This window comes from Baudoinia panamericana, assembly GCF_000338955.1.
Source record: "Baudoinia panamericana UAMH 10762 unplaced genomic scaffold BAUCOscaffold_9, whole genome shotgun sequence".
Lineage (NCBI taxonomy): Eukaryota > Fungi > Ascomycota > Dothideomycetes > Mycosphaerellales > Teratosphaeriaceae > Baudoinia > Baudoinia panamericana.
The window spans coordinates 1,177,787-1,191,151 of record NW_006911265.1 but is presented as its reverse complement, the minus strand read 5'-3'; the positions used below and the strand labels follow the sequence as shown (position 1 = coordinate 1,191,151).

General features: G+C 54.6%; 7 protein-coding genes across 7 annotated transcripts; 3 read left to right on the top strand and 4 right to left on the bottom strand.

The window, feature by feature from the left end:
• Window positions 1–985: 985 nt before the first annotated feature.
• BAUCODRAFT_36153 (uncharacterized protein) lies at window positions 986–1,367 on the top strand. The gene is made up of 2 exons (XM_007679916.1): window positions 986–1,090; window positions 1,153–1,367. The coding sequence occupies exons 1-2, from the start codon at window positions 1,020–1,022 to the stop codon at window positions 1,346–1,348; spliced, it is 267 nt and encodes an 88-aa protein (XP_007678106.1). The 5' UTR covers window positions 986–1,019; the 3' UTR covers window positions 1,349–1,367.
• Window positions 1,368–2,570: 1,203 nt separating this feature from the next.
• BAUCODRAFT_565422 (uncharacterized protein) lies at window positions 2,571–3,871 on the bottom strand. The gene is made up of 2 exons (XM_007680345.1): window positions 2,850–3,871; window positions 2,571–2,621 (listed from the first exon to the last, which is right to left on the bottom strand). Exon 1 carries the CDS (start codon window positions 3,663–3,665, stop codon window positions 2,883–2,885), a length of 783 nt encoding a protein of 260 aa, XP_007678535.1. The 5' UTR covers window positions 3,666–3,871; the 3' UTR covers window positions 2,571–2,621; window positions 2,850–2,882.
• Window positions 3,846–4,959, top strand: BAUCODRAFT_565436 (uncharacterized protein). Its single transcript, XM_007680344.1, has 2 exons — window positions 3,846–3,980; window positions 4,035–4,959. Exon 2 carries the CDS (start codon window positions 4,079–4,081, stop codon window positions 4,874–4,876), a length of 798 nt encoding a protein of 265 aa, XP_007678534.1. The 5' UTR covers window positions 3,846–3,980; window positions 4,035–4,078; the 3' UTR covers window positions 4,877–4,959.
• An 83-nt stretch (window positions 4,960–5,042) lies between these two features.
• BAUCODRAFT_74129 (uncharacterized protein) lies at window positions 5,043–6,548 on the bottom strand (the record flags this gene model as incomplete). Its single annotated transcript, XM_007680039.1, has 1 exon — window positions 5,043–6,548. The coding sequence occupies one exon, from the start codon at window positions 6,546–6,548 to the stop codon at window positions 5,043–5,045; it is 1,506 nt and encodes a 501-aa protein (XP_007678229.1).
• A 306-nt stretch (window positions 6,549–6,854) lies between these two features.
• BAUCODRAFT_149957 (uncharacterized protein) lies at window positions 6,855–8,594 on the bottom strand (the record flags this gene model as incomplete). Its single annotated transcript, XM_007680343.1, has 1 exon — window positions 6,855–8,594. One exon carries the CDS (start codon window positions 8,592–8,594, stop codon window positions 6,855–6,857), a length of 1,740 nt encoding a protein of 579 aa, XP_007678533.1.
• Window positions 8,595–9,971: 1,377 nt separating this feature from the next.
• On the top strand, window positions 9,972–11,894 carry BAUCODRAFT_51502 (uncharacterized protein; the record flags this gene model as incomplete). The annotated part of the gene is made up of 1 exon (XM_007679944.1): window positions 9,972–11,894. A coding segment is annotated over one exon (1,923 nt), but the record flags the coding sequence as incomplete, so codon positions are not given.
• A 708-nt stretch (window positions 11,895–12,602) lies between these two features.
• BAUCODRAFT_141127 (uncharacterized protein) lies at window positions 12,603–13,320 on the bottom strand (the record flags this gene model as incomplete). The annotated part of the gene is made up of 2 exons (XM_007680342.1): window positions 12,699–13,320; window positions 12,603–12,633 (listed from the first exon to the last, which is right to left on the bottom strand). Exons 1-2 carry the CDS (start codon window positions 12,869–12,871, stop codon window positions 12,603–12,605), a joined length of 204 nt encoding a protein of 67 aa, XP_007678532.1. The 5' UTR covers window positions 12,872–13,320.
• Between the last annotated feature and the right edge of the window lie 45 nt (window positions 13,321–13,365).

Genomic DNA, 13,365 nt, shown 5'->3' with positions numbered 1-13,365 from the left:
TCCAGTCGGCTGCCGGCGAAAGAATCGGGAGAGTCTACACGTTTGCTCGCTCGCTGAGCACCACATTGCACTGCGCGAATGCACTGCCGAGAGCAGTGCTACGGCTGTCTCCACGGCTGTCGTGTCGCATATTATCTGTACACTCGTCGGCATCGGACCAGACGCCGTGCACTATTTCCTCGTCAGGAAAAAGCATGAAGCTTGTGTTGCTTAAAATGGACAGAGCTCTGTGCTGCAGTGCAGGGCAGGACTGAGGAACAAAGCCTGATCTTTGAGCGTCTGTCTCCGCAAAGTCTCGACCTTTAGGCGCCTGCACGTGGCTTGGTGGCGCTCTTGGCGTCCGACCGGTGTAAAGCTCAGCTCGCGTGTTCGTCTGCTACCTTGATTCAACAAACATCCGGCCTTTCCGATCCGCCAGGATTGATGACTGATGGCTCTCTCGCTCGTGAAATGCACAAACACCGGAACAGCATAGACAAGCACGAACAGAATATCATGTTCGAGCCGCTCCTAAACGATGCCGCCCTTCTGTCCCGCAAGGCTGAAATTAGGAAACCGACATCCTCCCCTGCTGGGTCAGAGCTCGAAGCCTTGCCAAGCACCCTGTCTCGACGAAGGATGCACGTCCGCCCGGCGCACCTGGTCGCGAGTCGCGACTGGCCCAAAGCTTCGCAATCTGCAAGCCTCGCTTCGCTTCAATGCTTCCTATGGCTTAGCGACTGCATTATCATACGGAAGTTTGAGCCTTGAGCCTTACTGCCTGACTTTCACTTTGAAAGCAGGCTACGCTATACCGTGTAAAGCATGGAACATGCATTTCCACCTGTGAGGCCGCGCCTTGCCAGGGCGGTCTCAAAGCTTCTTGTCACACCACTGATGAGTCTGATTGAGGCCCGCACTGGGGGCAGGATTGTATTATAGAGGGTGCCGTGGTCCTCGTGCGCCAGGGCGTAACCCTTCTCGTCTTCACTCTTTGTTGCCTCCGCCGTCTGCTGCACTGAGCAGCTCGCACCGCCAACATGCTCACCAACCTTCCTGGCGAACTAGCGGCGAGTGTCCGTGTAGTGTTTCGCTTCGCTTTCATTATCATGTCCGTAGAAGGGTTTCTCACCCAGGAATTCTCTAGCCTGGCTGACTGACTCCATGAACCAGGTTTATGTATCTCGGCTTTGTTGGCACTCAAGCCAAGAAGCTCTCGACGAAGTTGACACTTCTGCGAGATGGTAAGATCACCGTGTCCCACGCAGCCGGCTGGTTGCAAGGCACGCAGATCTGGGCGCCACTCTACCGCATGCGCAAGATTCCTGACTGGAAGTGGTGGCTACTTATGGTCTTTTCCGCGCTGTAGGTGAATCGACTTGCAAAGACACAGCACTACAGTGCTGATGACGCATAAAGGCTCGCGAAGGCCTGTGATTTAGCCACGGTCATCATCAACCCAAAGCTGACCAACGCGCACTGCACTTTCGGCGAGTCTAGTGGCGGCCTGGGCATGGTGATTGAGAAGAATCCGACGCCGGACCACTATCCCAAGGTCAACACTCGAACATTCCTGTTGGCGGGCAATGCCCAACTAAATAGCATCCAGAACACCTGTGAAGCCGGCGGTCAGTTGTCCACACGTCCTTGTACTCTGCGGTGTTGACTGACACGACACTACTGGCTTAGTCTTCTGGAAAGCTGACTCGAATCCTTCATTCTGTATCAGCAAGATCGATATCATGGGAAGTTGGCACTGCGTGCAGAATGGATCGGATCTTACATACAGTTATGGCACCGGCAGTCCATCTGCAATCATCAGCGATCTGCAGAAAAAGGGTCTACTGTACAGCACTGCATACCCCAATCTCGACTACTCCACCACTGGCTCGGTCTATGACTTTGATGAACTTGTTGCTTGGAGTGCATCATCCGTCTCCGGCAAGAACTTCACGGTGAAGGCATCTGTGGATACTCTTGGTGGCGATGCTAGTAGCAAGGTCATGCACAACATGTATTGCTATCTACAGGCAAGCAGCTACACCGGGCTGGATCTACCCAGTGACTGGCCCGACCCACAACAGACGCTATTGAGTATTGCCGGGGTAAGCTTTTGTGCGAAGATACCTTGATATCGCGTCACTGATTCGCAGCGCTAGGCTATTAATACCACGGTTGCATTCCAGCAATGGGCGCCTATGCTGCAGGCGTACATGTATACCGGCAAGGATACCAATATTGTCGGCACCAACCCCGGAGACTACTCGCCCGAGTTTTGGCTTGCGTGGTATCTCAACAACATGATAATGATATCAGGCAGCAACGGTAAGCTGGCCGATTACGGCGAAGGTCTGCGAAGTAGAAAGTCCGCTAACTCAGTCACAAGATAACTTGACGAGACCGGCTCCAGACTGGTTCGGAGTCGAAGGATGTACAACCCAGGTTGTCAACATACCACCCCCTATCGCCTTGCTCGCTGGCCTCACATTCCTCCTCTGCTTCTCCATGACCGTCCTGCTGATCTGGTTGTGGGTCCGCGTTCGCAGCTTTGGAGAACGTCGTAAAAAGGCAGAACACGCTCCGATCGACCTGTGGTCCTGGATGTCTCAAGCCGTTGCCGAAAGCCACATGGAGCCCGATGGCTCCATTCGCGTTGTCGAGCCAAAGGAGCTGAACGAGTGGAGAATCGAACTGACCGAGGCCCAGATGGTGCGGATCGAGAAACGTGCGCGAACGGTCACCACTTATAGCCAGGAGCCAAAGACGGTCTGAGCATTTGCAGGGTTGTCATGTGCGACGATGTCGGTTGTCTTGTGAATCTTGACGCTTAACGGTTCGACTATATCTGTTGCAAGCATGTACATTCTGTATGTCATCTTGAGTGCCCGACCCAATATTCCCGATCAATCCGCCCTTTCCCCGTAACACAGCAGGAATGGAAAGCTCATCGACTCTCCCGTCTCCTGCTTGGCCATGCCCAGCCCGTCGTCACCGCCAAACTCGCCATCGAAGCTCTCCACCCTTTTCCGCATCGTCCATTCAGCCTGAACGCTAACATGCTTGAAGCCAATATCGTGCATAAGCTTCGACATTGCGGCCGCATCGATCCCATGTCGCTCGACACCCGCCATCTTGGATGCTGGGTGGAAACGCTTCGCTTCCGGCCCGAAGTCTTCGAAGTCGGTTAACATAACACAGCCGCCAGGCTTCAGACAGCCTAGCATCGTCCTCAATACAGAGCCCAAGTCGGGTATGTGATGCAGGACAAGGTGACTGATGATCAGATCAAATTTCTGCCTTTGACTTTCCGGTTTCCCAGAGTCTGCGCCTGGAAGCGAGCCATCTTCAGGATCCTCGAGCAATACTGCAACCGGAAGAATGTTCGTTGGAGCACCAGACTTCGCGAGCTTGATTTTGAGGACTTCAATCATACCGTCTGCGGCATCTACCGCCACAACTCGATCCACATGCGGAGCGATAAGGAAGGAGAGAGTGCCAGTGCCGCAGCCAATCTCGAGGACTTGTTTTGGCTGCCTGTCGAGAGACTTCAGCTTTGACAATACAGCTTCTGCAGCTGCTTGACTCGCTTCATATACGAAGGGCCTAGCGTCCCATGATAAGGCTTCCTTATTGAAACGGGCGTTTCCGCCAGATGTAGCGCGGATGTTTGCTACTGCGCTCGCCATTCTGCTCACATCGACTTGCAAAGACTTTGACTTGCAATCGCCGCGAGACGTCAGGTTCCGGGTTGTTGGCGTACAGGCGAGAAAGTAGACGGGTGTGTTGTCATGCTCGAGAGGTCGTTCGGCCTGGACCAAGCCTAACAAGCCATGCTGCCCAACACCTGGAGTCAGCCTGATATAAGTCAGTAGCGGTGATGAACATTTCGCAGCACTCGGGTCCGGTATGAGCAACCGGGTGCTTGATCAAGAGTCTGCAGCAGTGCGACCCCACAACAACGAAGGAGCAACCGAGGCACCGGATTGTCTGTTTCCAAGATGGCAAGAGGAGCACCTGAACCAGCTTGGCTTCATATGAATGCTAAACCTCGATAGATTGAAGTATCATTAGGTGTCAGAAACAGCAATTGGACATCGCAATGCCGTTTCTCGCTCGCGATAGTGGCGTGCAGATTTACTACGAAGTCCATGGCAAGGGCATGCCACTTATACTCTCCCATGGCTATTCTTCCACCTCCGAAATGTGGCAAGGTCAGATCGAGTCTTTCACGAAAGCAGGCTACAAGCTCATCACCTGGGACATGCGCGGCCACGGTCAGAGCTCATACCCTCCGCAACAATTTCTTTACAGTGAAGCTCACACCGTAGCCGACATTGAAGCCATTCTCAACATTGTCTGTGGCCCAAAGACGAGCGTCATTGTTGGCGGTCTGAGTTTGGGCGGGTACATGAGCCTGGCCTACTACCGCATGCATCCTGAGCGTGTCAAGGCACTCCTCATCATCGACACCGGTCCAGGCTTCAAGAGCGATGCAGCTCGAGATGGCTGGAACAAGACCGCTCAGGAGACCGGGGCTCGCTTCGAGAATGACGGACTGGCCCACCTACAGTCCTCAAGCATGAGCCCGGAGCGACGACAAGTTACACATCGTGACGCTACAGGACTGGCACTTGCCGCACGCGGCATGCTTGCGCAGCAGAATGCGGCTGTCATTGAGTCGTTGCCCAACGTCCAGGTTCCGGCGCTAATTGTGGTGGGTGGCAATGACAAACTCTTCCTCGCAGCCTCCGAGTACATGACAAAGAAGATTCCAGGCGCCAAGAAGGTTGTGATCCCAGATGCTGGACACGCTGCCAACATCGACCAGCCGAAGCTATTTAACGACGCAGTCCTCGCATTTCTGGCGTCTCTTGGGCCGGCGAAAGCGAGAATGTAGTCATTGGCGCTATGTTAGCTATATTTCACCTCTTCCCTGCCTGACACCGCGGTGCTGTGATGGGAGGCGTAGGGCATTCTCGGATCAATCGTTCGCTGTCTCATTATTGTGGGACGCACCGCCTTCGTACTTGCAAGACCTTTGAGGCACAACCGCCGCATCGCCATCACAACCATGTACCAAGATTAACATGCACCGCCTTCTTGTTCGTATACGCCTCCAATCCAGCCTCTCCCAACTCACGCCCAATCCCCGACTGCTTGACGCCTCCAAATGGGATACGGAAGTCACTATCTTGCGAACTGTTGATCCATACCATTCCCGCCTCGATCTTCCTCGCCATGCGATGCGCCTTTACAATGTCCTTGGTGAAGATTGCGGAGCCGAGACCGTACGTGGTATCGTTCGCCTTCTCCAAGGCCTCCTCTTCCGTCTTGAAACTCACGATCACTACAAACGGCCCGAAGACTTCTTCCCGGAACACTCGCATGGAGGCTTTGACGTTCGTGAAGACGGTGGGAGTGACGAAGAAGCCTTTACCGTGCCCAACATTCTTGTAGGCTTCGCCGCCTAGCGCCAGTGTGGCGCCCTCGGACTTGCCAGCCTCGATGTAGCCGAGCACACGCTCGTACTGCGCTTTCGTAACCTGCGGACCCTGAAACGTCTCGTCGCTGAATGGGTCGCCGATTTTGCTGGTGCTCTCGACTTGCTTCTTGAATGCTTCAACGAACTGGTCGTAGATTGAGTCTTGGACAAGGATGCGGGAAGTGGCAGTGCAGATTTGGCCCATATTGCTCATGATGCCTATATGGCTCCACTTGACCGCCTGCTCCATATCCGCATCCTCAAACACGATCAATGGTGACTTGCCTCCTGTTTCTAAAGTGATATTCTTCATGTTGACACTAGCCATCTTCATGATTTCGCGACCTGTTGCTGTTGAGCCAGTGAAAGCCACCTTGTCGATCCCCAAGTGCGATGCAATCGCCGCGCCTGCTACCCGGCCGTAGCCATTGAGCACGTTGACTACGCCAGGTGGGAACCCGGCGTCCTTGATCAAGTTCGCAAGCACTAATATAGAGAGCGGCGTCTGCTCCGCCGCCTTGATCACAACCGTATTTCCACAAGCGAGTGCAGGTCCTAACTTCCACGCCGCCATCCCAAGCGGATAATTCCATGGGATGATCTGCCCGCACACTCCTACCGGCTCACGGATCGTATACGCCAGCTTCGCCGTCGACGTGTCGATCACCTGTCCATGTATCTTGTCCGCGTAGCCTGCATAGTACTTCAAACACCCTGAAACCTCGGCAAGGTCCTCGTTTAACGCGACACTGTACGGTTTGCCGTTATCCCACGTTTCGATCGTAGCCAGTAGCTCTTTGTTCGCTTCCACAAGCTGGGAGAGCTTGTACATCAGGTCTCCCCGTTCGGTGGGAGGCATCTCTCGCCATGGGCCTTTGAATGCGGCGCGAGCGGCTTCGACAGCTTTGTCGACATCTTCGGGCTCGGCGGCGTGGACTTCAGTGATTTCGGACTCGTCGGTGGGGTTGATGGAGGTAATCTTGTTGCCTTTACTGCCGGGCACCCACTCGTTGTTGATGAAGAGGCCGGTAGGCTGGGTGTACTTCTTGCCGTTGGGTGCTGTGAGCTCGACGGTGAGGGACGACATTGTGCGTTTGAAGCTTGCACTCAGATGTAATTGCGACGAAGTGAGGCGGAGGATAGTAAAAGAGGTGCGAAGACGGGGGAACATTGACAGTCTCACCTACCTCATGCCTAGATCGGCTTGCAAGCTGCCGTTAGCTGGTCTGGTATTGTATGTGGTCATTCCTTTGCGATAGAGTACGTCGAAGGCACGATAAGAGCAACGTGAGACGCCGAGCAAGCAAATGGCGGGGTCAAATTGAAAGCTTCGGATTTAGCAGCGGAAAGGGGAAGGTGTACGCGACGCTTGTAGATGTTGCATCCACCCATTTCATCCATCACGTAGCCGTAGATGATACGTCTTCAGTTGTTCCTCCGTCATTCTCGTAGGACTCTTGACCAGCATGTCTTCTCCCTTCCCACTTTTCGGAAATGCAATGACATCTCTCACACTCTCCTTGCCAAGCATGACCGCGATCAGTCGGTCGAAGCCCAATGCCATCCCAGCATGAGGCGGACATCCAGCACTCAACACTGCAAGTAAATGCGCGAAGTCCTTGATGCGCTCTTCAGTCATCTTGAGCACATCTCGCATTATGAACTCCTGCATGGCAGCGTTGTGGATCCGACGGCTTCCACCGCCCAATTCAACGCCGTTGACAACAAGGTCATAATGGTCCGCTTTGACTTGCAATGGGTTCGTCAGAAGGAGGTCCACGTCAGCGGCTGTCTTGGGCGCGGTGAATGGGTGGTGAGTCGAGGATATGCCAGCCGAGCCGCCTTGTCCGGGGTCGCTGTCATTGTTGGGCGAGAACAGCGGGAAGTCCGTGATCCACGTGAATGCAAAGCCTTGTGGTGTGGGAAGTAAGCCTTGCTTGACTGCTGCTTTGTGCAAGGCCAAGCGGAGATTGCCAAGCGGCGTTGATCCTCCGCTAAATGGTGCGTTTTTGCGGGCTTGCAGGACTACCAGATCGCCGTCTTGCAGCTGTAGAATCTCTTCTAATTGCTCCGCCGCTTCGAAGCCAAATGATTGCAGGCCTTGGAGCGGTCTTCGTGAGTCTATGATGAAGATGCCGGGTTGGCCGTCAGGGTTGGTGATGAAGGGCTGTGCTTCGGGAGAGTCCATGAAAGCGTTGACGAACTGTCTCATCGCAGCAATGTCATCGGAGAGCGAAAACTTCACGACTTCGACGATGGGATCTGTGAGCGGTCCAATCTTGCTGACTAGGTCGACCGGGAGCATATACTCTATTCGACGAATATCCGTGCCGAACCGCAAGTCTGGCTTGTCGGAGCCGTATCTCGACATCGCTTCATCGTATGTCAATCGTGAAAAGGCCTCGTCTGACTGCTTGATTTCCAGCAGCTGCGACCAGAGCGCTCTAACCATATCTTCGACGGTGCGCATGACATCTTCGCCATTTGCGAAGGCCATCTCTAAGTCCACCTGAGTGAACTCGGGCTGCCTATCAGCACGTAGATCCTCGTCTCGAAAGCATCGAGCGATCTGCATGTAGCGAGGCATGCCGCTAGCCATTAGGATCTGCTTATATTGCTGTGGGCTCTGTGGTAAAGCGTATGCCATGCCGGTATTTCGAGTTGGCACAAGAAACTCCCGCGCACCCTCCGGTGTCGACTTGAAGAGTAGTGGCGTTTCAATTTCGACGAAGTCGTGCTTGTCAACGAGGTAGTCACGAATAAAGCGGGCTGCTTTGCTTCGAAATTTCAATGCTTCGCGGAGGCTGCTATCGTGTCGTATCTGGAGATGTCGCTGTTCGGGCGGAAAGACTGTACCAGAGGCCACGATCAAATCGGACGGGAGCGTATTGAGTGGCTGAATGTCTTCAAGCTTAATTTCAACTGCTGTGATCCTGCTAGATTTACCCCCGGTTGCAGCACTGGTCGACTCTTTGCCAACCAAAGCCTGGCGACCCTTTACAGTGCCCTGGACAATGACTGGCGTGTGCTCCTTGAGCGTCTCTAGCACATTGTGCGGCAAGCTGATGCTATCCGCATCCTTAGTGACGCTTGACACAATTTGAATGGTAGAGTTCAGGTTCAAGTCATGCATCTCAGCGAATATCAGACCCTTGTTTGCAACTCGTTTCGTGCCCAGGTAGCCATGGAGCGTAACCTGCCGGTCAATCCATTGGGTCCCCTTCCCCGCGAGCAGCACGAGGGAGCAGTCCGGAGAGGGAAAGCTCAAGGATCGCTTGTATGAGTCAAGCGTCGCATCACGACCAGATCCATGCTTCCTATGTTCGACGGTCGCTTGGTAGTACCGCTGGCATGCGCTTAATGGTCTTCTAGTCCCCGGAGAGTGAAACTTGCAGCGTTCTATAGCTCGAGGCCCGACCTGCGCCGCACTTTCGGTGCACCATGGCTGTGGACCAACTGATTTCGCGGCATACAGGCAGCGTCTCAACAGCATCAAGCGCTTTTGAATGATTGCATGCACGGATGGAAGCACAGGAGACGGCGGCGAGTAGACAAGCAGTCGCGTCTTCTCCATCGAGGTTAGCGTCCCGTGACTAAGCGGCACAAACGCACATCTTCAATCGCGCATCCAGCCTTTCTTCGAGCTCTGCAATGACCCTCCATGTCAAAAACAAGTACATTACTCCCTTTCCAACTACTTGACCACCATACTGATTGGCCTCCAGATGATGAAAGCCTAGCGTGTACCAGATGAGCTGGCCGCCGGTCCGGCATTCTTGCTCTCCTTTTCGGAGGCTCAAGGGCGAGGATTGCTGGCTGGTTGGACAGCATGAAATCTGCGTTCGGCACATTCTACCTTGTTACTTAAACGGACGCGAAGACGGCATCTCTGACTTACGTTTTGCGACCTGGGAGGGTTCGCTCGTACGTTCACGCTCGATGGGTGGCTGGCCTGGGGCTTGCTGTGTCTCGATATGGCGACTGTGCTGTTACGCTTCGAAGCGTGCACGCTCACTCATATAGCGCCATCGAATGAGTAACATCTAGCTGTTGACCGCTCCGAGTCTTGCTCTCTACATCCATTACTTGATGTCCGCATGTTCGAAACACTATGGAGACGCTGGGTTTGGCCGTCCCAGCTGCTTCACGTTATTGCGGAAGATGAACTGCTAGCAGCATTCAACGAGTCGAGTCTGCCGTCCTGATGCAGTCGTGACTGTAACAATGTTGCCACATGCCAAACCTACCGTGTCTCCTCGATACATGCAGTACCTTACGTATATGTTCGCGCCCAGCCAATAGCGTCATCTCGGCATCGCGAGCTTCCCAGTTTACTCCAGCCGCCGAACATCACAGTTGTCCGTTCACGTCAAAGCACAGGGAGGTCGCCTGAAGTCCGTCATACGGTCAAGCTCGTGCTCGGTGCCGGCTACCTCACCATACGTAATGGCGATGCCGCATGACCGGTAATACCACGCTTGCGCCGACGACTCCCTCACCCGCAGCAAGCATGTCGTCCGGCTTCGAAAAGTCCGTCAAGGGCGGCACTAAAGTCAAACTCGCCCCTCCCAAGTCCAAGTATGTCGAACACATTCTCCTCGCCACTCAGTCCGGCGAAGCGGGTGTGGCTGAGGTGTTCCGCACCCTCATCCACCGCCTGCGCGACTCCACGTGGACGGTAGCCTTCAAGTCGCTCATCATCGTGCACTTGATGATCAAGGAAGGCGCGCCGGATGTCACGCTGCGATATCTGGCCGTGGCGCCGGAGAACAGACTGGCGGTCAACACATTCACGGATGTGCAGACGCAGGGGCAGAACATCCGGCACTACTCCGACTATCTGCTCGCGCGGGCGGAGGCATATGCGGCGGCCAAGTGCGACTTTGTGAGCGTGGGAGACGGAAGGATGAAGAAGCTCACAGTGGACAAGGGCCTGTTGAGGGAGACGGAGATTGTGCAGCGTCAGATACGCGCGTTGGTCAGGTGTGACTTCTTGACCAACGAGACCGAGAATGAGATCTCACTCACAGCCTTCCGCCTCCTGACTCGTGACTTACTCGACTTGTACAACGTGGAGAATGAGGCGGTGATGAACGTGCTAGGCCGTTATTTCGAGATGTCCCGCCCAGATGCCGAACGGGCGATCGAGATCTATAAGGCATTCTGCAAGCAGACGGATGCGGTGGTGCAATACCTTAGTGTCGCTCGACAGTACGAGCATGCCACGCGATTGGAGATACCGAAGATCAAGCATGCGCCGACGAGTCTGGCCAACTCGCTGCAAGATTACCTGAACGATCCCAATTTCGAAACGAACCGACGGCAGTACATGGCAGAGCAGGAGGCGAAGCGGACTGGAAAGCCGATACCGAAACCTACGCCAGCAGGGAGCCAATCTAATGGCACGGCGGCAGCAAAGAAGCCGTCAGCCTCCGCAACAGCGCCAGCAGCTGCGGCAGCTCCACCAACACAGACAAGAGGCCCCGCGCCAGACTTGATAGATTTCTTCGCATCCATTGAGCAAAACCAGCAGCCTATGGCGCAAAGCGTACCGCAATTTCAGCAACAACCGACCGGCTTTCCGATGCAGAACCAAGCGGCCGGTTTTCCTATGCAAGCCCAGCAGACGGGCTTTGTGCCGCAACAGCAGCCTCAGCCTCAGCCTCAACAACCCTATGCCTTCCAGCAGCAGCCCCATTCCACTGGCATGAATGGCTTCGTAAGCCAGGGTGCATCGACGAATCCTTTCGGGCAGCCACAGCAGCAACCACCACAGCAACAGCAACAGCAACCGCAGGGATTGCAGACCCAGTTCACCGGTGCAGGTTTCGGCGGTTACGGACCACAACCACAGCAGCAGCAGCAAAGTTTCATGACTGGAAACGCTTTCAGTCCCGTCCAGACGCAGTCACCCGTACAAGCGCAACCTCCTCCTCAACCCATGCAACCGCAGATGACAGGCACCACGAACCCTTTCCGACATTCAGCTATGCCGACCGGCACAACTTCGGCAATGACGTTCGGACAACAGCCACTCCAGCGCTCATCTACGAACCCGTTCGCGAGATCGTCGCCGTCGCCAGCCACAACGGGTCACAGCATGACTGGTCTCAGTCAAATACCCGAACACGCGACGACCTACCCTCCTCCTCATCAGCAGACACAACACCAGCAAGCGTCGTTCCAACCTATCCAGCCTCAAGCTACTGGCACGAACCCCTTCGCTCGTAACACCTCGCCCCCACAGCAGCCACAAGGACCACAACTGCAGCCGCTGCAGATGCAAGCAACAGGTAGTACGAACCCTTTCCGCCAAAGCGCCTTTGTGAATCAGCAGACGGGACAAGGTTGGCAGAGTGCTCCCCAGGCTACCATGGGTGGGTTAGAGCATTTGGAGACCATCCCGGTGTTTCCCCGGCCAGGGCAGGGACAGCCGCAACCGCAGCAGTCTTCGCCGTGGGCTTGATACTTCACTCGATAGTATGTGGGGACTCATATGCCTGTTTGTCCGGCGGACTTTGCATAGGGTTAGCGTGGCGTTTGGGTGTATTACAGGTTACACACGCGTGTGTATCACAACTTGAAAAGGAGTTACGAGCACGGGTTGCTACCCCAATTATGGCTTTCTGCCCCATGCAACCACAGACCTCCCATGCCCACCTCGACTCATCTTCATTGTCAGCATAGTCCCATCGCAGTAGCGTCCTACTTCGTCATGGCTGTGACCGACAGCCGTCGACACCCGCCTCATCAAATCCGTAGCCATGATCCGCAACCCGGTCGCACTATACTTTCTAGAGCGCCATAGTCTCCGGGTCCTCATCCCTGCTAAACTGGTCGCTGCACAGCCAGTGATACTCCCGTACCTGCACGTCCAGTAACCCGGTATCAGCCATGGAGTTCGAGAAGCGGTGAGTAGAGTGTAGACCCTATCCCTACGTGCTCGCAGCAGCTTTGAGCGCGCTGAGCCAGCTCCAATCTCTCTATATTTCGTCGTAGGAAGAGAGGTTCGAGCGCAAAGCGTAATCGTGCACCTCGAGCCAACCGCCCGGTTTCAGCAGCGATGCGATAGTGTCGATGTAGCTGGGCCAGTCGGTAATGCCACGTGCAAGTGAACGATGGTACACGTTTTCAATTAACCCTAATCGGAATCGTGAGTCCGCGCCTGCGAGCTCAAAGGCATTGCCTTCGATGTACGCGAAATTTTCATTGAAAATTTCGCGTGGCTGGGGGGCACAGCGCGAGGTCGTTGCCGTAGACGTGAGCTGCAGGGTAGTTTTGGGCGAGAAGGACGGTCATGGCGCCCGTACCGCAGCCTACGTCGATTATCTTGTCCAGTTTGATAAGGGGAGCGTAGAAGGGTTTGTGGTTCATCAGGCGTTTATGGCGTGGGATTAGGCCTCCAGACATTCATGTTCGGTGGCGTCATGAGGAAGGGCGTACTCCGTCTTTGCGTGCTTCACGGCGGTATCTCTGGGCGGTTCGACGCCATTGATCACTATGTCTGACCCGGGAATATGAGGAATGGGCACGTCAAGAGAATGTTATACAGCCTACCCCGTGCAACGTAAGACAAGAGAATTGCTAGGACGGGGAAAGATCGATATGGTGGTGTTGCACACAGGGTAGGAACAGGTATACATGTTCATGACATATCTTACCGCAAGCTCTGCCTTAAGTGTATACCTAGACAGGTAAGGCTGCAGTGATAACTGGAGGGCTGCCACCAAGCCTTAATTCGTCAAGTCATGGCTCCAAGCCCACAGGAAAGCCGGTCTCGATGAACAGAAGCGGTTATATACACGGACACTCGGACCATATTCCATGGCACCAAAAGAGCATGGGAGATTGTCCATCTGTAGGTAGATGTTGTATGTTTGGTCGGTGACGTTGCGGTGCAGCAG